This window comes from Bombina bombina, chromosome 7 (genome assembly GCF_027579735.1).
Source record: "Bombina bombina isolate aBomBom1 chromosome 7, aBomBom1.pri, whole genome shotgun sequence".
Taxonomy (NCBI): domain Eukaryota; kingdom Metazoa; phylum Chordata; class Amphibia; order Anura; family Bombinatoridae; genus Bombina; species Bombina bombina.
In genome coordinates, this window is record NC_069505.1 from 567386310 (window position 1) to 567412231 (window position 25922).

At 38.8% G+C, this 25922-nt stretch overlaps 1 protein-coding gene across 1 annotated transcript; it reads left to right on the top strand.

Annotated features, from left to right (window-relative positions):
• The first annotated feature begins 502 nt into the window (after nt 1-502).
• Nucleotides 503-25575, top strand: LOC128636581 (major histocompatibility complex class I-related gene protein-like). The gene is made up of 3 exons (XM_053689575.1): nt 503-515; nt 22376-22660; nt 25280-25575. The coding sequence occupies exons 1-3, from the start codon at nt 503-505 to the stop codon at nt 25573-25575; spliced, it is 594 nt and encodes a 197-aa protein (XP_053545550.1).
• The last annotated feature ends 347 nt before the right edge of the window (nt 25576-25922 follow it).

Sequence of the window (25922 nt, forward strand, 5' to 3'; positions counted from 1 at the left end):
GGTAGGAGATGAATCTCTACGACCGATAACAGAGAACCTATGAAATAGATCTCCCGCCAGGAAAACCATTGCATTCAATAGGTGATACTCCCTTCACAACCCTCTGACATTCGCTGTACTCCGAGAGGAATCGGGCTTCAAAATGCTGAGACACGTAGAATCTAAGCACAAACTTACTTCACCACCTCCATAGGAGGCAAAGTTTGTAAAACGGAATTGTGGGTGTGGTGAGGGGTGTATTTATAGGCATTTTGAGGTTTGGGAAACTTTGCCCCTCCTGGTAGGATTGTATATCCCATATGTCACTAGCTCATGGACTCTTGCCAATTATATGAAAGAAATACACTTATCTTCAGGCTACATTCATATAACTGCTTTACTTGCACAGTTATATCTGTTGGATACACCTTTTAGAACACAATATGGGAATGAGTTACCGTGTTGAATGTTATTCAAATTGTTTGACTAAATATGTGATTTTTAAATTAGACCCTTAGCGAACATGGACACGCAAGGTACGTACTACAAAAAACAGTCATTAATGACCAAGGATGTACCATGCACGTCATTAGTGCTTTTAAGCGCTGGAAGTGATCATGATCGCTTCCAGTCACTTTCAGGGTATTGCAGTGATGCCTCGATATTGAGGCATCCTGCAATACACTTTTTTACCCACCAATGCAGAGATAGCCACTCTGTGGCCCTCTCTGCATCGGCCAGCGATGGTGCAGATCATTGGTGGATGGGAGCCATAGCAGGGAGGCGTGTGGGTGGCCCATCGCTGGAGGGAGTTCCGGATCCTGTTACTCACTGTGCGGCAGCTTGCGACAGGATGGGAGCGTTCGCGCACGCTACATTGTAAATGCAGTCCAAGGCAGAGGGAGAGGGAAAGGGAGAGGGAGGGGGAATAAATGTTGGGTAATGGAACTGGGAGTGGGAGGGGAGAGGGTATTGAGGGGGGCAGCTACACTACAGAAAATTTTGTTTTTATTTTTTTTTATAAAAAAAAGGGCAATTTTTCAGTAAACTGGGTATTGGCAGACAGCTGCTAGTACCTAAGATGGTGGCAAATAGGTCGAGGGGGAGGCTTAGAGAGCTGTTTTGGGGGATCATGGAGGTTGGGGGTAATGGGTGATCCTACACAGATAAAATCTTAAAAAAAAACAACCTTTATTTTTATACTGGTAGACTTTCTGCCAGTACTTAAGATGGTGGTGATAATTGTGATGTGGGGGGGGAAGAGAGCTGTTTGAGGGGGGTCAGGGAGGGATCAGGGGTGGGATGTGTCAGGTGGGAGGCTGATCTCTACACTAAAGCTAAAATTAACCCTACAAGCTACCTAATTAACCCCTTAACTCATAGGCATAATACAAGAGTGATGCACAGCAGCATTTATCGGCCTTCTAATTACCAAAAAGCAATGACAAAGCCATATATGTCTGCTATTTCTGAACAAAGGGGATCCCAGAGAAGCATTTAAAACCATTTGTGCCATAATTGCACAAGCTGTTTGTAAATAATTTCAATGAGAAACCTAAAGTTTGTGAAAAAGTGAACGTTTTTTTTTTTTTTTTTTGATCGCATTTGGCAGTGAAATGATGGCATGAACTATATATACAAAAATGGGCCTAGATCAATACATTGGGTTGTCTACTACACTACACTAAAGCTAAAATTAATCCTACAAGCTCCCTACAAGCTACCTAATTAACCCCTTCACTGCTGGGCATAGTACAAGTGTGGTCCGCATCAGCATTTAGCGGCCTTCTAATTACCAAAAAGTAATGCCAAAGCCATAAATGTCTGCTATTTCTGAACAAAGGGGTTCCCAGAAAAGCATTTACAGGGAGTGCAGAATTATTAGGCAAATGAGTATTTTGACCACATCATCCTCTTTATGCATGTTGTCTTACTCCAAGATGTATAGGCTTGAAAGCCTACTACCAATTAAGCATATTAGGTGATGTGCATCTCTGTAATGAGAAGGGGTGTGGTCTAATGACATCAACACCCTATATCAGGTGTGCATAATTATTAGGCAACTTCCTTTCCTTTGGCAAAATGGGTCAAAAGAAGGACTTGACAGGCTCAGAAAAGTCAAAAATAGTGAGATATCTTGCAGAGGGATGCAGCACTCTTAAAATTGCAAAGCTTCTGAAGCGTGATCATCGAACAATCAAGCGTTTCATTCAAAATAGTCAACAGGGTCGCAAGAAGCGTGTGGAAAAACCAAGACGCAAAATAACTGCCCATGAACTGAGAAAAGTCAAGCGTGCAGCTGCCAAGATGCCACTTGCCACCAGTTTGGCCATATTTCAGAGCTGCAACATCACTGGAGTGCCCAAAAGCACAAGGTGTGCAATACTCAGAGACATGGCCAAGGTAAGAAAGGCTGAAAGACGACCACCACTGAACAAGACACAAGCTGAAACGTCAAGACTGGGCCAAGAAATATCTCAAGACTGATTTTTCTAAGGTTTTATGGACTGATGAAATGAGAGTGAGTCTTGATGGGCCAGATGGATGGGCCCGTGGCTGGATTGGTAAAGGGCAGAGAGCTCCAGTCCGACTCAGATGCCAGCAAGGTGGAGGTGGATTACTGGTTTGGGCTGGTATCATCAAAGATGAGCTTGTGGGGCCTTTTCGGGTTGAGGATGGAGTCAAACCCAACTCCCAGTCCTACTGCCAGTTTCTGGAAGACACCTTCTTCAAGCAGTGGTACAGGAAGAAGTCTGCATCCTTCAAGAAAAACATGATTTTCATGCAGGACAATGCTCCATCACACGCGTCCAAGTACTCCACAGCGTGGCTGGCAAGAAAGGGTATAAAAGAAGAAAATCTAATGACATGGCCTCCTTGTTCACCTGATCTGAACCCCATTGAGAACCTGTGGTCCATCATCAAATGTGAGATTTACAAGGAGGGAAAACAGTACACCTCTCTGAACAGTGTCTGGGAGGCTGTGGTTGCTGCTGCACGCAATGTTGATGGTGAACAGATCAAAACACTGACAGAATCCATGGATGGCAGGCTTTTGAGTGTCCTTGCAAAGAAAGGTGGCTATATTGGTCACTGATTTGTTTTTGTTTTGTTTTTGAATGTCAGAAATGTATATTTGTGAATTTTGAGATGTTATATTGGTTTCACTGGTAAAAATAAATAATTGAAATGGGTATATATTTGTTTTTTGTTAAGTTGCCTAATAATTATGCACAGTAATAGTCACCTGCACACACAGATATCCCCCTAAAATAGCTATAACTAAAAACAAACTAAAAACTACTTCCAAAACTATTCAGCTTTGATATTAATGAGTTTTTTGGGTTCATTGAGAACATGGTTGTTGTTCAATAATAAAATTAATCCTCAAAAATACAACTTGCCTAATAATTCTGCACTCCCTGTACAAACATTTGTGCCATAATTGAACAAGTTGTTTGTAAATAATTTCAGTGAGAAAACTAAAGTTTGTTAAAAAGTGGCATGAAATATACCAAAATGGGCCTAGATCAAAAATTTAGGTTGTGTACTAAAAAATATGTATACATGTGAAGGGTTATTCAGGGATTCCTGAGAGATATCAGTGTTACAATGTAATTATCGCTAATTTTGAAGAAAAAAAATGTTTTGGAAATAGCAAAGTGCTACTTGTACTTATTGTCCTATAACTTGCAAAAAAGCAAAGGACATGTAAACATTGGGTATTTTTAAACTCACAATAAAATTTAGAAACTATTTAGCATGGGTGTTTTTTGATGGTTATAGATGTGTAACCAGATTTTGGGGGTCAAAGTTAGAAAAAGTGTGTTTTTTCAATGTATTTATTATATTTTATAAAAAAAATTATAGTAAATTATAAGATATATTGAAAATAATGGTATATTTAGAAAGTCCATTTAATGGCAAGAAAAACGGTATATAATATGTGTGGGTACAGTAAATGAGTAAGAGGAAAATTACAGCTAAACACAAACACAGCAGAAATGTAAAAATAGCCCTGGTCCTTAAGGGAAAGAAATTGAAAAATGGCCTGGTCACTAAGAGGTTAGAATGTCAATTAGGATCTATGCCATATGATGGAGAAACAACGCGAAAGCTTAGGTCTAGAGTTAAGGAGCATGTTTGTGATCTTAAACACTATAATAGAATACTATTCTGTTATAGCAAGACATTTAAGTTTGGAACATGTATTGAATATTCCAAAATTATTTATCAAGGTAAAAGAAGTGGAGACATTGGGGCCGATTTACTAATGTCGGCCGTACATGATACGCTGTAGCATATCGTGTCCGACAGACATCGCTGAATTCGGACAGCATACGCTGTCAGCATTCAGCATTGTACAAGCAGTTCTAGTGAACTGCTTGTGCTTTGCCACCCCTGCAGATTCACGGCCAATCGGCCGCTAGCAGGGGGTGTCAATCAACCCAATCGTAGCAGCGGTCTTAAGGGGGATCAGGGGCCGTTAATTCAAAATCTTAAGTGAAAGAAGAGTTATTGTGGATTTATAAATTAAAACTGTTCCCAATGGTTAAACCAAGAGTGGGATATTAGCTATTTTGTTGATTTGTAATAAGTATACTTTTGAAAATATTCCCACATTTGATTTAACCCTGGGATGAATTATTTGATTATACTCTTTTGTATTATTATTTTATTTGATTTTATATATTATCTTGCAAACATTTATATGCATACTTGGTTACATTAATTGCACTGGAGTAATGAATTGACTTTATTGTTCTTTTTGTCCTTCTTTTAAAAAAAACAACATTGTTTTTATGTTAAAGGAGCATACTTATATGTGTTTAATGTCACTGAGCTCACTGTTTTGTTATATAAATTGTTAATATATTTTACCTATACAGGGTGGAGATCTGTAGTATAAGGATGACATGAGACACAACTCGCCCTGATTGGCTGATGTCACTTCAAATGTATTTGTTATGTATTGCATTTTTAACTATGATTAAGCATCTATAATGGGCACAAAACATGTATGATTGTGAACCCCTCCTTGATGTATTCATGTCTTTAATTGGATTAATAAGGATTTATATTTTTATTTTTTTCACTAGTGCCACTGCAGTACTTTTCATAATTTATGATAATGACTTGTTCCACCTTTACAGCTAGGCTCCCCACCACCGTTTGTTTTGTTTTCATTCCTTTTCCCTTGATTCCCAGCTTAGATATTAATTACAGATGCTCCTGCATATTGGAGTGCCAGTCTTTTAGTGTAAAATTCTTAAAATCCCATGGTCTATCGGAATCTTGAAATATTAATTTTGGCTATCATTTCCCTTTAAACATACTCTCCCCCACCACAATTAATCCTAAGGATGGCCTAGAATTAGATCAATTTACCTTAAGCACAACCAACACTTCCACTTAAACAAATAATGTATTTAAAAAAAAAAAAACCCTCTCCATGATTCCCCATTTAATTCTGCACATGTCTGCACATGTTATGGAACCAAGAAGCTTTTAAGACAGCTTATCAGAATGGTTTATCTAAATGAGTAAAAGATAAGACACCACCTTAGCTAGTATAGTCTCCATGACTATTCACAATGAGGCGTTTTTCTCAAAAAGAGAATCTGAGAGAATTAGGACATTCAAACTACAACCAACTACCTCACCCCATCTACCACACCCCTACCTCTTAGAAGCCTAAACAAGATCAAACCTTGGTGTTGGATCTTACCTGTTTGTCAGCCACATAATGAAGTTATTGACTCAATGACGGTGTTCTGTTTGTTAGGACATCCAGTTTGAACTAGTCTTAGACTAGACTTGTCTCAAGCAAGAGGGTAAGTCCAAGGCTTTGAAAGCAATGACTGAACCTCTCTTTTCCTTTCCTCAGTTAAAATAAAGGCAGTGAAGACAGAGACATTGGGGCATATTTATCAAGCTCCGTATGGAATTTAATGCCCCTGAAGGCTTGCCGGAAACAGTCTAAAGACCACGGCCCCCTAACTTCTCAACATTTATCGATGTGCGGCAGACATGATATACTACTTTGTATCATGTCCGCTCGTACATTGATAAATATGCCTCATTGTCTTCATACTTAGGGGCCTATTTATGATGCTGTGAGAGGACATAATCCGCTATAGCAGATCATGTCCGCTACACATCCATAAATGCCGACAGTATATGCTGTTGGCATTTATCTTTGCACCAGCAGTTCTTGTGAACTGCTGGTGCAATAGCGCTCCCTGCAGATTCACGGCCACTAGCAGGAGGTGTCAATCAACCCTATTGTATTCGATCGGGTTGATTTCTGTCAATTTCTGTCCGCTGACTGAAGGCTCGCCAGAAACACGGGTTATCAAGTACCATATGGAGCTTGATAAATATGCTAAATTACTGGTAGCAGTAGTAGAACTTGTACTGATGATTTCAAAAGTGTGGAGCCTTAAATTTACTGAGAACTGATGGAAGTGTTTTCCAAATGTTGAACAAAATCACTTCTTGATCGTGAGTACAACTGCAGTATAGAATTGCTACCAGGCATATCTTCTCCTAAAGGATGTAAATACTTGGTTTATTTACCTACCACTTTAGCCATGGAGCATTCTAAAAATAAAACATAGCTAAAGGATTAAATTAACTAACCTCATCTCCTGGAGGCATTTTTTTTTAAAGAATAATTAAGGCTATCTCAGATCCTATATCAACTATAGATGGCTGATTAATACAATAAAAAAAGAAGTAAATGCTACTTTTATTGATCCATGAATAATATTACCAGCTACTAGGGGCAAGTTGGTTCACTAAACTCAATCTCTACTCCATCTTCAATCTCACTAGAATCAAGTAGGGAGACAAATGCAAAACAGATTTTAATAACTGAAATTGATGGTATTGTGTTATGCCATTAAGGCTCTGTAATGAACTGTCTATCAAGTTTCTATCAACTATGTTTTATGTGATATAGTTAAAGTATATTTTGGTGACATTGTAGTGTATTTCACTTGTGATTTTCATGTTTGTTACATGTTTTTTGGATGTTAGGTTTTTGTTTATGATTCATGGCTGCCAAGGTTGCAACATTTTTGCTGTGCTACTTGCTTTCCACATGATTTTTGTCACAAACATAGTACTCATATGAGTGTCCAGCCATCTATTTGGGTATAAATTTGCATCATAGTGCAATGAATAACAAAATAAAGTATAAATCTCTCATTCCTACAAATAAATAACATAGATTTGCAACCCCACATCAACCACCAAGCATCATCCGTGATTTATCAATGGAATTAGGTTTTTATACAAAATTTTATAATTTCTTCAATGTTTTCATTCATGATAGAAACCACATCCAAATTATTTAATTTTTTTACGTTCAACACCTTTGGGTTTGCAAAATAATAGGATACAAAAGGGATGCAGAATCAGGTCCGACAGACCTCGCTGAATGAGGAGAGCAATGCGCTCTCCGTATTCAGCATTGCACCAGCAGCTCTTGTGAGCCACCCCTTGCAGATTCCCGGCCAATCAGCCACCAGCAGGGGGATGTCAATCAACCCGATCGTACTCGATTGGGTTGATTTTCGGCGATGTCTGTCCGCCTGCTCAGAGCAGGCGAACAGGGTTATGGATCAGTGGTCCTTAGACCGCTGCTTCATAACTGCTGTTTCTGGCGAGCCTGTAGGCTCGCCAGAAACACGGGCCCTCAAGCTCCATTCGGAGCTTGATAAATGGGCCCCTTAAATAAAAATGAATATTGCATAAATATGTTTTTACATGTTTTCATCTACTTAACTGCAAAGGGCCCCAATGCACTTATATTTATGTCTATATATTTATACATATGTATTTATGTGTTTATATGTGTATATATGTCTGTAAATATGTTAATAGATATTTACACGTATATAAACACACACACACACATATATATATATATATATATATATATATATATATATATATATATATATATATATATATATATTTAAGAATCAAGAAAAATCACCAGCATTAAACCATTGTAGTGGTTATGATGTTTCACTCTTTTTATAAGGCTGTATATTGCACTAAAATATTACTTTATTTAGTATAGATGAGAATCCTTAATGTGTAATGTAAGTATAGATGTGGCACAAGTTTTGTCTATTTCAAAAACAATATACAATACACAATATACAAGAAACTCAGACCCAACAAATATAAGTATTGACACAGTGTACACCGTCACTGTTAGAGATATTCAAGAAAGAGCTATCAATAATGGAAAAAAAGGTGCTCTGCTATAATCAGTCTTTCTGATGTACAAAATATAAAATCTTTCCCAAAGCAAGACAGTTCTTAAATAATAGCTGTATGAAGTTCTTATTAGTATCTTTTGTGGATAACTTCTTAATGCTGTATGTTGAAGTAAAAAATTCCTGTTTACCAAATCAGACCTCAATCATATGAGGTAAGATGTCTGCTCTGCGTATTTAATGATGATTATGTCTTTAGTCCCCAGAGTGTTGTCCTTAGGAATTCTTAGTCCACTTCTTGTTCCATTAATTATAAGGAGCCTTTAATATTCAATGGCAACCCTGGACTCTCTGATGTTCTTTCATATGATGGTGAGAATCTTTATCCTCACAGGTATATGAAGACCGATTGGCATGGGTACCCAGGGTTATGCATGGAGGAAAAAAAACACACATAGCGTGATACTGTATAACATAAAATTAAACATATTATATACAAATGGTATTGTGCTTACATTGATAAACCTCAATCCATGATGAGGTAAGATTTATAGCTTTATCCAAAATGATAGTGTATTCCCAGATGGGACCTTAAGGATGAATGTCCGATAGTGCAGAGATGTGTGAGTGATCTATAACTCAAAAGTCTAGCTTAGTTACACAAGGGGCCTATGTAACCTTTAGATTTTAAGGGCTAAAGTACAACACTGTTGCGTGTGGCCCTTGTAAGTGATTGGTGTGAGCTTAGGTATAAATGTGTCACCCAAAAAAGCACTCAATAAAACTAATTGGTTCAAGCTGTTAAGCGTATGAAGGAGACTATGTCTTTGTTGTTTTTTTGTTAAAAATTATCAGCTGTAAAATACAAACTGTAGCTGGCTGCCAGTAGCAAAGGAACCTGTCCGCCCACTGTATCGTCCTTACGCGTTTCGAAGTTGCCACAAACTTCTTCGTCAGAGGAGAGTGGATAGCAAATGACACTTTGCTACAATGTAAAGTAGTGAATGTACAGCCTGTATAACAGTGTACATTTGCTGTACCCTTTAAAATAACTCGACACACAGCCATTAATTTCTAAACCGTTGGTAACAAAAGTGAGTACACCCCTAAGTAGAAATGTCCAAATTTGGCCCAATTAGCCATTTTCCCTCCCCAAGGTGTGAATGGGGAGCAGGTGTGTTAAATTTGGTGTTATCGCTCTCAAACTCTCTTTTACTGGTCACAGGAAGTTCAACATGGCACCTCATGGCAAAGAACTATCTGAGGATCTGAAAAAAAGAATTGTTGCTCTACATAAAGATGGCCTAGGCTATAAGAAAATTACCAAGACTCTGAAACTGAGCTGCAGCAGGATGGGCAAGACCCTACAGCAGTTTCACAGGATAGGTTCCATTCAGAACAGGCCTCGTCATGGTTGGCCAAAGAAGTTGAGTGCACGTGCTCAACGACATATCCAGAGGTTGTCTTTGGGAAATAGACAAATGAGTGCTGCCAGCATTGCTGCAGAGGTTGAAGGGGTGAGGGGTCAGCCTGTCAGTTCTCAGGCCATACGCCGCACACTGCATCAAATTGGTCTGCATGGCTGTCGTACCATAAGGAAGCCTCTTCTAAAGGTGATGCACAAGAAAGCCCGCAAACAGTTTGCTAAAGACAAGCAGACTAAGGACATGGATTACTGGAACCATATCCTCTGGTCCGATGAGCCCAAGATAAACTTATTTGGTTCAGATGGTGTCAAGCGTGTGTGATGGCAACCAGGTGAAGATTACAAAGACAAGTGTGTCTTGCCTGCAGTCAAGCATGGTGGTGGGAGTGTCATGGTCTGGGCCTGCATGAGTGCTGCCGGCACTGGAGAGCTACAGTTCATTTAGGGATTGGGAACCATGAATGCCAACATGTACTGTGACATACTGAAGCAGAGCATGACCCCTCTCTTTGGAGACTGGGCCACAGGCAGTATTCCAACATGATAACGAACCCAAACACACCTCCAATAAGACCACTGCCTTGCTAAAAAAGCTGAGGGTAAAGGTGATGGACTGGCCAAGCATGTCTCCAGACAGTGGGGCATCCTCAAATGGAAGGTGGGGGAGCTCAAAGTCTCTTAACATCCACCAGCTCCGTGATGTCGTCATGGAGGAGTGGAAGAGGACTCCAGTGGCAACCTGTGAAGCTCTGGTGAACTCCATGCCCAAGAGGGTTAAGGCAGTGCTGTAAAATCATGGTCACCACACAAAATATTGACACTTTGGGCCCAATTTGGATATTTTCACTTAGGGGTGTACTCACTTTTGTTGCCAATGGTTTAGACAGGAATGGCTGTGTGTTGAGTTATTTGGAGGGGACAGCACATTTGCACTGTTATACAGGCTGTACACTTACTACTTTACATTGTCATTTCTTCAGTGTTGTCACGTGAAAAGATATAATAAAATATTTACAAAAATGTGAGGGGTGTACTCACTTTTGTGAGATACTATATATATATATATGTTAAAGTCCTTTGCTGTCTTATTTTTCCCAGCATTTGAACTCATAACTTTTTTTGTGCAATATTTTTTTATTGGATGGTGTTATTTTGAGTGTAAATGTCTTTTTTAATGTATTTTTATGTGTTTTGTGACACTTTTTAGTTTTTTGAAACAGTTAACTAGAGCTCTGAGGACGCGCTAATCATTCTAGCATAAATTGTGATTGCACTCACACATTCTTGTTTATTTTCAACTTGTAATACAAGTGGTAAACTCGATGCACAAAAAAAGATGTAAAGAAGAGCGCCCCATAGTGATAATTTTCAGTGAATACAAAGTTGCTAACAAGTGACTACTCACAAGGGTGTGTGCACTAATAAAGTGCAATATGCGCAGGGCATGGTCTCCATCAGAAATCAGTAGACTGGATACTGGATGTTGTAGCCTTTTAAAACATAAAGGACACATAACTTCTCCTAGTGCAGGTTAAACTGTTAACAGAATGATTCCAAGAAAGTATACAAAATGGGTACTCACATTCCAGTTTGCACAATAAAATTGTGCAAACAAGGCAGGCAGGAATTTTTAAATCACGACTTTATTGTGTTTTCATTATAATTTTTTTTAATTTTTCTTTACTTTATTTTATTTGTTTTATTGAAGTTATAATAAATTTGAATTGTATACACATTATTGCACATTTTTCATTTATACATTTTGGACTCACACACAGAGATACCCAAATTGGTGATTTTATGCAAGTTGCAATAAAAACAATTATTTAAAGGAGAACACACAAATTGAAACCTAAGTTCCATATACACTTATTTAATTTTATCACTTATTCCACACCACAATCATTCATATTTGTGCCCTCTGCAAATCCCCTACTATAGGAATTATAGGATGGCATATGTGGTGTTTCCTGCTGTTGTTTCTGTTGAGGGTCCTGGACCCTCTTATAAAAGGCTGAAGGAGAACGACCTGTACTGGGTGTCCAAGCATGTTTTTTTGTTCAATTTCCCGGTTCCTAAAATTTATCTCCGGGATCCTAAAATCAATGCCATACCTGTACTCTATTGTTCAATAGGATGGCATATGTGGTGTTTCCTGCTGTTGTTTCTGTTGAGGGTCCTGGACCCTCTTATAAAAGGCTGAAGGAGAACGACCTGTACTGGGTGTCCAAGCATGGTTTTTTGTTCAATTTCCCGGTTCCTAAAATTTATCTCCGGGATCCTAAAATTGAGCCGGTTCCTAAAATTTATCTCCGGGATCCTAAAATCAATGCCATACCTGTACTCTATTGTTCAATAGGATGGCATATGTGGTGTTTCATGCTGTTGTGCCTGTTGAGGGTCGTGGGCCATCGTATAAAAAGGCTGAAGGAGAACGACCTGTACTGCCTTGCTGCTCCTTTCAGGCAGGCCAGCTCTTTGCATACAGGCCCACAGACTCTGTAACAGATCCCTCTTTTAGGGAGAGGTGCAGCCATAATGCAGGGTCAGAACCTCTGTCTGCAACTGGTATACTTGATTGTGCAAAAGGAAGTAAACTTACCATGGCTCCCTGACCGCATGTCTTGTTGTTATATTTGTTGAGGGTAATCATGCAGGCCATATTGACCTCCCCCGATAGGGGGAGTAACAGGAATTAAAGTGCTAAGAATAGTACTACTTAAAACACAACCTAGTTACCATGGGTCCCAGACCGCATGTCTTGTTGTTATATTTGGTCAGGGTAATCAGGCAGGCCGTATAGACCTCCCCCGATATGGTGAGTAACAGGTATTAAACTAATAAGAACAGTACTACTTAACACAACCTAGTTACCATGGGTCCTAGACCGCATGTCTTGTGGTTATATTTGGTGAGGGTAATCAGGCAGGCCGTATAGACCTCCCCCGATAGGGGGAGTTACAGGGATTAAAGTGCTAAGAATAGTACAACTTAACACAACATAGTTACCATGGGTCCCAGACCACATGTTTTGTTGTTATACTTTGTCAGGGTAATCATGCAGGCCATATACACCTCCCCCGATAGGGGGAGTAAGAGGGATTAAACAGCTAAGAACAGTACTAATATAAACAAAACCTATTTACCATGGGTCCCAGACTGCATGTCTTGTTATTATACTTTGTAAGGGTAATCATGCAGGCCATATAGACCTCCCCCGATAAGGGGAGTAAAAGGGATTAAAGTGCTAAGAATAGTACTACTAAACACAACCTAATTACCATGGGTCCCAGATCGCATGTCTTGTTGTTATACTTTCTCAGGGTAAACATGCAGGCCATATAGACCTACACAGATAGGGGGAGTAACATGGATTAAAGTGCTAAGAATAGTTCTAATATAAACAAAACCTAGTTACCATGGGTCCCAGACCGCATGTCTTGTTGTGATACTTTGTCAGGGTAATCGTGCAGGCCATATAGACCTCCCCCGATAGGGGGAGTTACAGGGATTAAAGTGCTAAGAATAGTACTACTTAACACAACCTAGTTACCATGGGTCCCAGACCGCATGTTTTGTTGCTATACTTTGTCAGGGTAATCATGCAGGCTATATAGACCTCCCCCGATAGGGGGAGTAAGAGGGATTAAACAGCTAAGAACAGTACTACTTAACACAACCTAATTACCATGGGTCCCAGACCGCATTTGTCTTGTGGTTATATTTGATGAGGGTAATCAGGCAGGCCGTATAGACCTCCCCCGATATGGTGAGTAACAGGTATTAAACTAATAAGAACAGTACTACTTAACACAACCTAGTTACCATGGGTCCTAGACCGCATGTCTTGTGGTTATATTTGGTGAGGGTAATCAGGCAGGCCGTATAGACCTCCCCCGATAGGGGGAGTTACAGGGATTAAAGTGCTAAGAATAGCACAACTTAACACAACCTAGTTACCATGGGTCCCAGACCGCATGTCTTGTTGTTATATTTGGTGAGGGAAATCAGGCAGGCCGTATAGACCTCCCCCGATAGGGGGAGTAAAAGGGATTAAAGTGCTAAGAATAGTACTAATATAAACAAAACCTAGTTACCATGGGTCCCAGACTGCATGTCTTGTTATTATACTTTGTAAGGGTAATCATGCAGGCCATATAGACCTCCCCCGATAAGGGGAGTAAAAGGGATTAAAGTGCTAAGAATAGTACTACTAAACACAACCTAATTACCATGGGTCCCAGATCGCATGTCTTGTTGTTATACTTTCTCAGGGTAAACATACAGGCCATATAGACCTACACAGATAGGGGGAGTAACATAGATTAAAGTGCTAAGAATAGTACTAATATAAACAAAACCTAGTTACCATGGGTCCCAGACCGCATGTCTTGTTGTGATACTTTGTCAGGGTAATCGTGCAGGCCATATAGACCTCCCCCGATAGGGGGAGTTACAGGGATTAAAGTGCTAAGAATAGTACTACTTAACACAACCTAGTTACCATGGGTCCCAGACCGCATGTTTTGTTGCTATACTTTGTCAGGGTAATCATGCAGCTATATAGACCTCCCCCGATAGGGGGAGTAAGAGGGATTAAACAGCTAAGAACAGTACTACTTAACAAAACTTAGTTACCATGGGTCCCAGACCGCATGTCTTGTTGTGATACTTTGTCAGGGTAATCGTGCAGGCCATATAGACCTCCCCCGATAGGGGGAGTTACAGGGATTAAAGTGCTAAGAATAGTACTACTTAACACAACCTAGTTACCATGGGTCCCAGACCGCATGTTTTGTTGCTATACTTTGTCAGGGTAATCATGCAGGCTATATAGACCTCCCCCGATAGGGGGAGTAAGAGGGATTAAACAGCTAAGAACAGTACTACTTAACACAACCTAATTACCATGGGTCCCAGACCGCATTTGTCTTGTGGTTATATTTGGTGAGGGTAATCAGGCAGGCCGTATAGACCTCCCCCGATATGGTGAGTAACAGGTATTAAACTAATAAGAACAGTACTACTTAACACAACCTAGTTACCATGGGTCCTAGACCACATGTCTTGTGGTTATATTTGGTGAGGGTAATCAGGCAGGCCGTATAGACCTCCCCCGATAGGGGGAGTTACAGGGATTAAAGTGCTAAGAATAGCACAATTTAACACAACCTAGTTACCATGGGTCCTAGACCGCATGTCTTGTTGTTATATTTGGTGAGGGAAATCAGGCAGGCCGTATAGACCTCCCCCGATAGGGGGAGTAAAAGGGATTAAAGTGCTAAGAATAGTACTAATATAAACAAAACCTAGTTACCATGGGTCCCAGACTGCATGTCTTGTTATTATACTTTGTAAGGGTAATCATGCAGGCCATATAGACCTCCCCCGATAAGGGGAGTAAAAGGGATTAAAGTGCTAAGAATAGTACTACTAAACACAACCTAATTACCATGGGTCCCAGATCGCATGTCTTGTTGTTATACTTTCTCAGGGTAAACATACAGCCCATATAGACCTACACAGATAGGGGGAGTAACATAGATTAAAGTGCTAAGAATAGTACTAATATAAACAAAACCTAGTTACCATGGGTCCCAGACCGCATGTCTTGTTGTGATACTTTGTCAGGGTAATCGTGCAGGCCATATAGACCTCCCCCGATAGGGGGAGTTACAGGGATTAAAGTGCTAAGAATAGTACTACTTAACACAACCTAGTTACCATGGGTCCCAGACCGCATGTTTTGTTGCTATACTTTGTCACGGTAATCATGCAGCTATATAGACCTCCCCCGATAGGGGGAGTAAGAGGGATTAAACAGCTAAGAACAGTACTACTTAACACAACCTAGTTACCATGGGTCCCAGACCGCGTGTCTTGTTGTTATACTTTGTCAGGGTAATCATGCACGCCATATAGACCTCCCCCGATAGGGGGATTAACAGGGATTAAAGTGCTAACAATAGTACTACTTAACACAACCTAGTTACCATGGGTCTCAGACCGCATGTTTTATTATACTTTTTCAGGGTAATTATATATCTATCAAATCTATCTATTTATCTTCTATCAATTCTATCTAACTATCAATCTATGTTTATCTATCTATCAAATCTATCTATCTCGTGTCCGGACTGTTTTGAGACAGCCACTTGTGTTTAGGACAAATTTGAAGTAGGAGGACAGACCAATCATCTTCTTCCATCTCCCTGTTCCAAAAATGCAGGCTATATAGACCTCCCCCGATAGGGGGAGTAACAGGTAGTAGTAAACTGCTAAGAATAGTACTACTTAACACACCACGGGTCCCAGACCACATGTCTTATTGTTATACTCTGTCAGGGAAATTATATATCTTTCAAATCTATCTATTTATCTATCAAATCTATCTAACTATCAATCGTATCTATCAAATGTATATTGCATCTATTGATCAATGTAATTCGTATCTATAAAATGTATATTGCATCTTTTGATCTATGTAATTCGTATCTATCAAATGTATATTGCATCTTTTGATCTATATAATTCGTATCTATCAAATGTATATTGCATCTATTGATCTATGTAATTTGTATCTATCAAATGTGTATTGCATCTATTTATCTATGTAATTTGTATCTATCATATGTATATTGCATCTATTGAGCTATGTAATCTATGTATCTATCTATCAAATCTATCTATCTCGTGGTTGTGCAAATGGACTGTTTGCGGTGCATTACACGGAGAGTTTGGTCTGTCACTGTGAAGCGGGCGTAACCCTTACACTACCTGATCGATACAACATCATAACTGATGTTTTAAAGCACGTTATTCCAAACAATTTAGGAATGTTAGGTGATTTAGGCCCTTTATGGGTTAAAAGCAGACTCTGCATCAACTATGTAATTTTACATGGGAGTTTTGCCATGGATCCCCCTCCAGCATGCCACAGTCCAGGTGTTAGTACCCTTGAAACAACTTTTCCATCACTATTGTGGCCAGAAAGAGTCCTTGTGGGTTTTAAAGTTCGCCTGCCTATTGAAATCAATGGCGGTTTGCACAGTTCGCCGGTTCGCGAACAGTAGCGGAAGTTCGAGTCTGCCGTTCGCGAACTGAAATTTTTACGTTCGCGACATCACTACTGTTACACCAGATATGACTGGTGGTGGCACTAAGCAAGTAGGCACAGTATATGCTGTGAGGCTGACACACAGGCTGGCAGTGGCAGGCTGGCCTGCTGGCAACTGAAATTAGATTACACTAGCAGACTGATGTAAAAGTTTTTTTTTTTTAAATTTACACTAATGTTACACCAGATATGAGCGGTGGCACTGAGCGAGTAGGCACAGTATATGCTGTGAGCCTGACACACAGGCTGGTAGTGGCAGGCAGGCAACTGCTAATAGATTACACTAGCAGACTGATGTAAAAGTTTTTTTTCTTTTAATTTACACTAATGTTACACCAGATATGACTGGTGGTGGCACTGAGCAAGTAGTCACAGTATATGCTGTGAGCCTGACACACAGGCTGGCAGTGGCAGGCTGGCCTGCTGGCAACTGAAATTAGATTACACTAGCAGACTGATGTAAATTTTTTTTTTTTAATTTACACTAATGTTACACCAAATATGAGTGGTGGCACTGAGCGAGTAGGCACAGTATATGCTGTGAGCCTGACACACAGGCTGGCAGTGGCAGGAAGGCAACTGCTATTAGATTACACTAGCAGACTGATGTAAAAGTTTTTTTTTTTTTAAATTTACACTACTGTTACACCAGATATGACTGGTGGTGGCACTGAGCAATTAGCACAGTATATGCTGTGAGCCTGACACACAGGCTGGCAGTGGCAGGCTGGCCTGCTGGCAACTGAAATTAGATTACACTAGCAGACTGATGTAAAAGTTTTTTGTTTTTTTTTAAATTTACACTAATGTTACACCAGATTGAGTGGTGGCACTGAGCAAGTAGGCACAGTATATGCTGTGAGCCTGACACACAGGCTGGCAGTGGCAGGCAAGCAACTGCTATTAGATTACACTAGCAGACTGATGTAAAAGTTTTTTTTTTTTTAAATTTACACTACTGTTACACCAGATATGACTGGTGGTGGCACTGAGCAATTAGCACAGTATATGCTGTGAGGCTGACACACAGGCTGGCAGTGGCAGGCTGGCCTGCTGGCAACTGAAATTAGATTACACTAGCAGACTGATGTAAAAGTTTTTTTTTTTTAAATTTACACTAATGTTACACCAGATATGAGTGGTGGCACTGAGCGAGTAGGCACAGTATATGCTGTGAGCCTGACACACAGGCTGGTAGTGGCAGGCAGGCAACTGCTAATAGATTACACTAGCAGACTGATGTAAAAGTTTTTTTTCTTTTAATTTACACTAATGTTACACCAGATATGACTGGTGGTGGCACTGAGCAAGTAGTCACAGTATATGCTGTGAGCCTGACACACAGGCTGGCAGTGGCAGGCTGGCCTGCTGGCAACTGAAATTAGATTACACTAGCAGACTGATGTAAATTTTTTTTTTTAAATTTACACTAATGTTACACCAAATATGAGTGGTGGCACTGAGCGAGTAGGCACAGTATATGCTGTGAGCCTGACACACAGGCTGGCAGTGGCAGGAAGGCAACTGCTATTAGATTACACTAGCAGACTGATGTAAAAGTTTTTTTTTTTTTAAATTTACACTACTGTTACACCAGATATGACTGGTGGTGGCACTGAGCAATTAGCACAGTATATGCTGTGAGCCTGACACACAGGCTGGCAGTGGCAGGCTGGCCTGCTGGCAACTGAAATTAGATTACACTAGCAGACTGATGTAAAAGTTTTTTTTTTTTTTTTAAATTTACACTAATGTTACACCAGATTGAGTGGTGGCACTGAGCAAGTAGGCACAGTATATGCTGTGAGCCTGACACACAGGCTGGCAGTGGCAGGCAAGCAACTGCTATTAGATTACACTAGCAGACTGATGTAAAAGTTTTTTTTTTTTAAATTTACACTAATGTTACACCAGATATGACTGGTGGTGGCACTGAGCAAGTAGGCACAGTATATGCTGTGAGCCTGACACATGCTGACACTGGCAGGCAAATGCAATTAGATTACAAAGAATAAAAAAATTAAAAAATAAAAATGATGTTCTAGCCCTTTAAAGGGCTTTTTGGGGTGCGGTCCTTACAGCAGAGATTAGATGAGTCCTTCAGGACTGTAGTGGACACTGAATACGCTAGCCTAGCTATCAATTTCCCTATAAAATGAGCAGCAGCTACACTATCCCTCCTCTCACTAAGAATGCAGGATCAGAATGAATCTAAAATGGCTGCTGCACAGGAGCTGGGAGGGTCTGGAAGGGAGTGTCTGCTGCTGATTGGCTGAAATGTGTCTGCAGACTGTGAGGTAGAGGGTCAAAGTTTACTCAATGATAAAGAATAGGGGGCGGAACGAACATTGCATATGTTCACCCACCGCGGCGAACGCGAACAAGCTATGTTCGCCGGGAACTATTCGCCGGCGAACTATTCGCGACATCACTATGAGTGTGCAAATTTTAAAAAACAATGGTCAGACCTATGCAGTAAGTAAATATCTTTACTAATTTATGGAGTTATAATTATATCTTCCTTGGGGGTTTATAACATAATATATTCACTTAAATTTTGGTTCTGAAAGCCCCCAATATTTTGCCTCTTATATTTACTAGATGTGTAGAAATATATTATACTATTTCTTCCTGATCTTGGAATTGGGAATATTTGAAAATTATAGTTGGATACCAAATTAATTTCGATACATTAATTCATTTGATTCGAATGCTCATATAAAATTCTATTTTTTGAATATTCTTTTCGAATTTTAAAGAACATTAGAAAATTTTCATAGAATAAACAAATGTTTTGCTATGTATTTTACATCAAATTAAAAAATATTACTAAAGTTTGATTTTGAATTCCTGCCAATCTCATTTTTAATATTCTATTTTGAAATAGTATGTCTAATCTACCGCTATCTTTTATAAATATATTTGAATCATTCAAAATTGAAACCAAAACTTTTAAAAACCTGGAAGTTATGTTCAAAATCAAAATATGGTTGTAAAATGCTTCTCTGGGATCCCCTTTGTTCAGAAATAGCAGACATATAGGGCTTTGGCATTGCTTTTTGGTAATTAGAAGGCCGCTAAATGCCACTGCGCACCACATATGTATTATGCCCAGCAGTGACAGGGTCAATTAGGTAACTTGTAGGGAGCTTGTAGGGTTAATTTTAGTTTTAGTGTAGAGATCAGCCTCCCACCTGAACATCCCACCCCCTGATCCCTTCCATTTTTTTTTTTAAATATCTGTTCAACTGTGTTGAACCCCTCTTAGCCCCCAACCTCTCTGATCCCCTCCATACAGCTCTCTAACCCTCCCCCCACTACCTATTTGCTGCCTTTTAACATGCACGCATGCGCCCCCTGCAGACCCCCCCCTACACGCTCCCTGCACCCGGCATGCACATTGCATATACAGGAACCGGATGCCGGGTAACGATGGACCACCCACCAGCCTCCCTGCAGCTGCTCCCACCCACCATCAGTACCGGTGCAGAGAGGGCCACAGAGTGACTCTCTCTGCATCGGTCTTGGAAAAAAGGTATTGCAGTGATGCCTCAATATCGAGGCATCACAGCAATACCTTGAAAGCGGCTGGAAGTGATCAGGATCGCTTCCAGATGCTTTAAACCCCTAACGATGTACAGGGTATGTCGCTGGTCTTTAAAGACCAGTTTGTGTTTGACGTACCCTGTACGACGTGTGTAGTTAAGGAGTTAATTGATTAAAATTTGATGTAATCCTCTTAAATTCTGGTGTATAAAGACTTAGAAATGTTTTAGTATTAATTTAATGGGCTCCATGTACGAAGCAGCGAAGCTGCTCCGGAGCCCTTATGGTGCAGGTTTGCATATGCGAGCCTGCTTCCCGCAATGTAAGAAGCAGCGGTCATTAGACCACTGCTTCTTACACTGTACAGCACCTCTGAGTGGCGAGGGAAAATCACAGATTGGTCGTGCGAATGAATGGGCGGGCATTACACACTCCGATGAGTGTGTAATGATATCTAAGGGCAAGCGGATCAACAGATCCGCTGCTCGTGTGTAGCAAAGACGGGCGGACAGCTTCGCGAGTTGAGAAGCTGTCCGCCCGTCGGTTAGTACATAGAGCTGAAAGTATGACACAAGTTATGGAATATATTTTGTCATAAAACCATATTCATATATGAACATTTGAGTGCTTGAAGGGTATTCTTTTTAATATTCTGGTTTGAAGTATTCAATTTGTAAATACACAGCACCATTATGCCTTACATTTTATATTTAAATAAATTCCAAAAAGCAACATAAAATACAATTTATAAATATTTATATAAAAAGATAGTTCCATTGGTACTTTTTTCTATAAGTCAGAAAAAGAAGACTGCAAAGGGCTTTGAACATAGAGATAAATGCATACAAATGTCTAAATATGTGTTTATTTAAGTGCATTGGAGCCTTTTACAGTCAAGTACATGAAACATGGTCGACATTAATTTTGTCATTTCCTGTTTTCGAATGTTACTTTCGTTATTGAATGTTCAAATTAGATTAAATATCCACATTCACAATTTTTAATGTAACATTAGATTTAACAAATACTATTCAGAAGTTCAATAGTTCATGTGGTAGGAAATTTAGTAAATTGATACATAATAGACACAAATATATCAATATACATTTTTCTATTTAGAATATTGCATAAATTGAATATTACATTTAAAGATAGCATTAGAATGTTAGAATGTTCTGCAAACATTCAAAATTTGAAACAAAGGAACGAATGTTTTAAAATTAGTTTCATTTTTAGAATGTTGTAAAACCTTTGCTCATCTCTAGTTAGCAATTTCCCCTCTGTAATCCATTTTACTGGCTACTAGTAGCCAATGACAAGAGGCATAGACCTGCAGCCACCAATCAGCAGCTAGCTTCCAGTAGCGCATTGCTCCTCCCAAGCCTACCTAGGTATAATTTTCAACAAAAGATACCAAGAGAATAAAGCAAATTAGATAAATTAAGTAAATTCAAAGGTGGTTTAAAGGCACAGTCTAGTCAAAATTAAAATTAATGTTTCATGATTCAGATAGGGCATGTAATTTTAAACTACTTTCCAGTTTACTTTTAGCATCAAGTTTGCTTTGTACTCTTGGTATTCTTTGTTGAAAGATAAACCTAGGCAGGTTCATATGCTAATTTCTAAGCCCTTGAAGGCTGCCTCTTATCTCAGTGCATTTTGACAGTTTTTAACAGTTAAAGAGTGCTAGTTCATGTGTGCTATATATATATATATATATATATATATATATATAACATTGTGCTCACTCCTGTGGATTTACCTATGAGTCAGCACTAATTGGCTAAAAGTAAGTGTCAAAAGAACTGAGATAATGGGGTAGTCTGCAGAGGCTTAGATACAAGGTAATCACAGAGGTAAAAAGTGTATTATTATAACAGTGTTGGTTATGCATAACTGGGGAATGGGGTATAAAAGGGTTTATCTATATTTTTCAACAATAACAATTCTGGAGTAGACTTTCTTTTTTTAAATTGTATGCTCTATCTGAATCATGATAGAAAATGTTTGTGTTTCATGCCCCTTTAAATGCACTTTTACTGTTTTTAACCTATAGTACATATTTATTTTCAGACCACGAGGATGTCAGTATTTACCAGGTGAAGTTTACCTGTTCTTTACATGAAGATGGCAGCACTGGTGATTATGACGTGCATGGAATTGATGGAAATGATCTTCTGGTCTATGATAAGGAGAAATCAACATATATTCCTCTAATGCAAAAGGCTCAGACTATAATAAAGTGGTTTGACAGGGTCAAGGTCAATCCCCAAATTTATAGAAATTCAATTAAACAAAACTGTTTTTCTGTGTTAAACAAAGGCTTAAACAATAGAAAGAGGGAGCTTGAAAAAAAAGGTGAGATCACTATTTTAATATTCTTCCTAAATATAAGTTGAGCTTATATGAAAGAGTACACTTCGTAACTCCAAAAAGTATGGAAAGCTGCAGAAAATACAGAGGGAAAACATAGCTTGTTTTGTTAGTTCTATGTTTTCTTTCCATATTACTCTTATGTATTATATTTTCTCCTTTTTCTTTCCTCTCACTCAATTTCCCCAACTTTTTTTCATCTCACTGTCATTCCCATTACAATACCTACCGCAGAGTCATTCCCATTTTATTATCTACTGCAGAGTTTTTTAATTCCTATTGTCCTATCCAATGGCAGTTCCAGAAAACAATTAATGAGAGGGAAAATGCTTATCCAGTCAGGAAAGCATGTGGGGGTATTCTATCAATATTGCTGGACCACGTATGGATTAGCGAACAATCTAGTATTACAAGTCCATGGTAAAACTGAATAACAAGAGAATGTTTAACGCAGCCGACATCCTTTTAGCGCACCATATACTTTTAATGAATATTGAGACCTATTGAGTTAGCGCAACTGGTATAAGGTTCCTTGCTTATTTGAATCACAACTGCAGAGTTTAAATAAATTATATATGTTTCACAACTGGAGTACAGGCTATTATATCAGCATAGACTGTATTTACTCAGAGTGATTTTTAGAAGGAAATGCAGGAAGACTTTATATGGTTATATATTGTTGTTATACCATATAAGTAATAAGAGACTGAAAATAAGTATTAGTATTAATAACAACTTTTGACATTTTCATAGTTCAAGCCCATATAGGAGAGATAGAATTCATTGAAATAACTAGTGAAACGTGAGAGACATGAGATAGACAAACTGCAGGTGCTGACAGGGGCGTGACCTGCTGCGAGACACAGCACACTGAATAATGTTTGCAGCGTGGATAACTGAACACAGACCAGAGAGTGTATTGAGAGCTGTGAGACACGCTGATTTGTGAGAAGCTGTGTGACACGCTGAGATATGTGAAGCTGTGTGACGTCACAGAAAGTCCGTTACTGTCCGGTATGGAAATGAATCAAAGAATGGTTATAACATTATCATGAAACATATGTTGCAAATGTTAGAAGTATTTCAGAGACAAAGTCAGTTTAGAAATGTTCAAGAGAAAACATGACATTTGAATTAGCCGTTAGATTAGGCTTCCAAAGGAAAGTAGAAATGATACAAATACCGTAGCGGTAGTAAGTAGAATCCGATTGTTGGTAACAAAGTAGCAATTCCTGTAGAGATGTTAAGTTGAGATAGATTATTACTTCTTGGAATAGTCACGCTTCAGGTTGAAATGTAACTAGTTGTTATCAGTCCTTAATGAGACCAAACTGCAGCTGGTATTTGTAATCCAAAAGTTGAGGTAGTAAAAGTAAATCTTCTCTTAATAAGAATTAGCTTATAAGAAACAGAGCACTGATTTTAGCAAACAATACTCAACAACTAAGCACTTGTTTGGGGCGTGGTGATGCCTTAAGTACAGGTGAGGGAGGTGAGTTGAAGCAAAAGGTAAAAGCAGGACTGGATTCCTTACAACTGGAGACCTGAAGTAAACTGTTAGGGCTAGCATCACAAAACTATGCATTTATGAATATATGTGTATACATGTGTGTATATATGTATTTGTGTACATACAAACATATATACACATGTTTACACACACACATATATACTGTATATATATATATTTAAGTCTGAGGATGGGGGAGACCCAAAAACATTTACTTATTAAACATTGTGTTTATGTTTTGAACACAGAGAGTGCCTCCTTTGTGGACTTTATTTATGATATATTTGATTGCACCCCAGTGGTTGTGGTATTGGAGTGAGTGCTGGATCCCACTGGAACTTTATATATATATATACACACACACAACTTTAAGCCCTTCCCAAACACCTTGACATATGAAATATAATATCCCTTTTATACAAAGTGAATGTTTTTTTTTTTTATAGAAATACTTCAAATACCTTTGTTCTTCACTTAAAAGCATATATACTATATATATACACAGTATAAACAGGTTGGTCTAGTGCAGTGTTGGGTTATTGTGCAAGTGATAACTGTTAGGTTTTATTTTTAGTAGCACGCCCAATGGAGAAGCACATTGGTGCGGTCACAATATCAAAATTCTTGAAGTTAGCACACCTGATTTTTTTCTCACATGATAACTTCATATCCCTATAATTGCTTTTAGTTTCTTCAGTTGATTTTAAGTGGGGAGCAGAATATTTTCCATACTCTAAATCTTACTTATTCCAATTAAGTTTTTTTTATTATTGATTAGATTAACCAGTTCCCAAATTCAGTTTTTCTAAATTAAAATAATACATTTAAATCAGGGGTTTTCCTCAGACCTTCATAACAGGCCAGATTTTTTGAAATATCTAAAACGGAGCACAGGAAAAATAATCAACTGATTCTTAAACTTGGTTATTAACCTGATACCCAAGGTAATCCTGAAAATCTAGTGTGTTAGGAAGGACTGAGAACATGTTTGGAACCCCATGGTTTATATGTATCATTTTAATGTAATAACTCATATACAAGGGGTTATGTTACAGCCATTAGAGTCTCATAGCTTGTTTTTCTCTTTATACAAGTTCCCCCACAGGTAAAGGTTTCAGAAAGCCCTTCTGACAAGATCACAAAGCTTCACTGCTTCGTGTTTGGGTTTTACCCCCAAGCTGTGGAAGTGAAATGGGTAAAGAACAAAACTTTTGAGGTTTACTCAGCGGACGTTAAACAGGTCCTCCCCAATCCTGATGGAAACTATCAACTCATGGTCACTGTAAAGGTGATAGCTGAGGACAGGTACAATTACTCCTGTCATGTGGATCACAGCAGCCTGAATAAGACCATAATCATACAGTTAGGTGAGTCTCTTCATTTGAATTGAAGATCAATCAATGAGAAAAACATGACATAACAAAAGTCTTTTAGAACTGTAGCTAATAATAAGGGTTGTTCAAATCCATTAGTTTTTTGGCAAGTTCTCAAATTTAAGGCAATTCAATAATTTGACAGTATTCAGTGCATCAGAATTTACTTTTCAAGCAAAAGTTGGAATAATTTCAGAACTTTCTTGACAGGATTGACACAGTTTGGCCACTTTTAATGGATTGGAATGACATGTAAATAAAGCCAAAAACCACCTGAGATGAACAAACAAATATATAGATAGATAGATAGATAGATAGATAGATAGATAGATAGATAGACAGACAGATAGATAGATAGATAGAT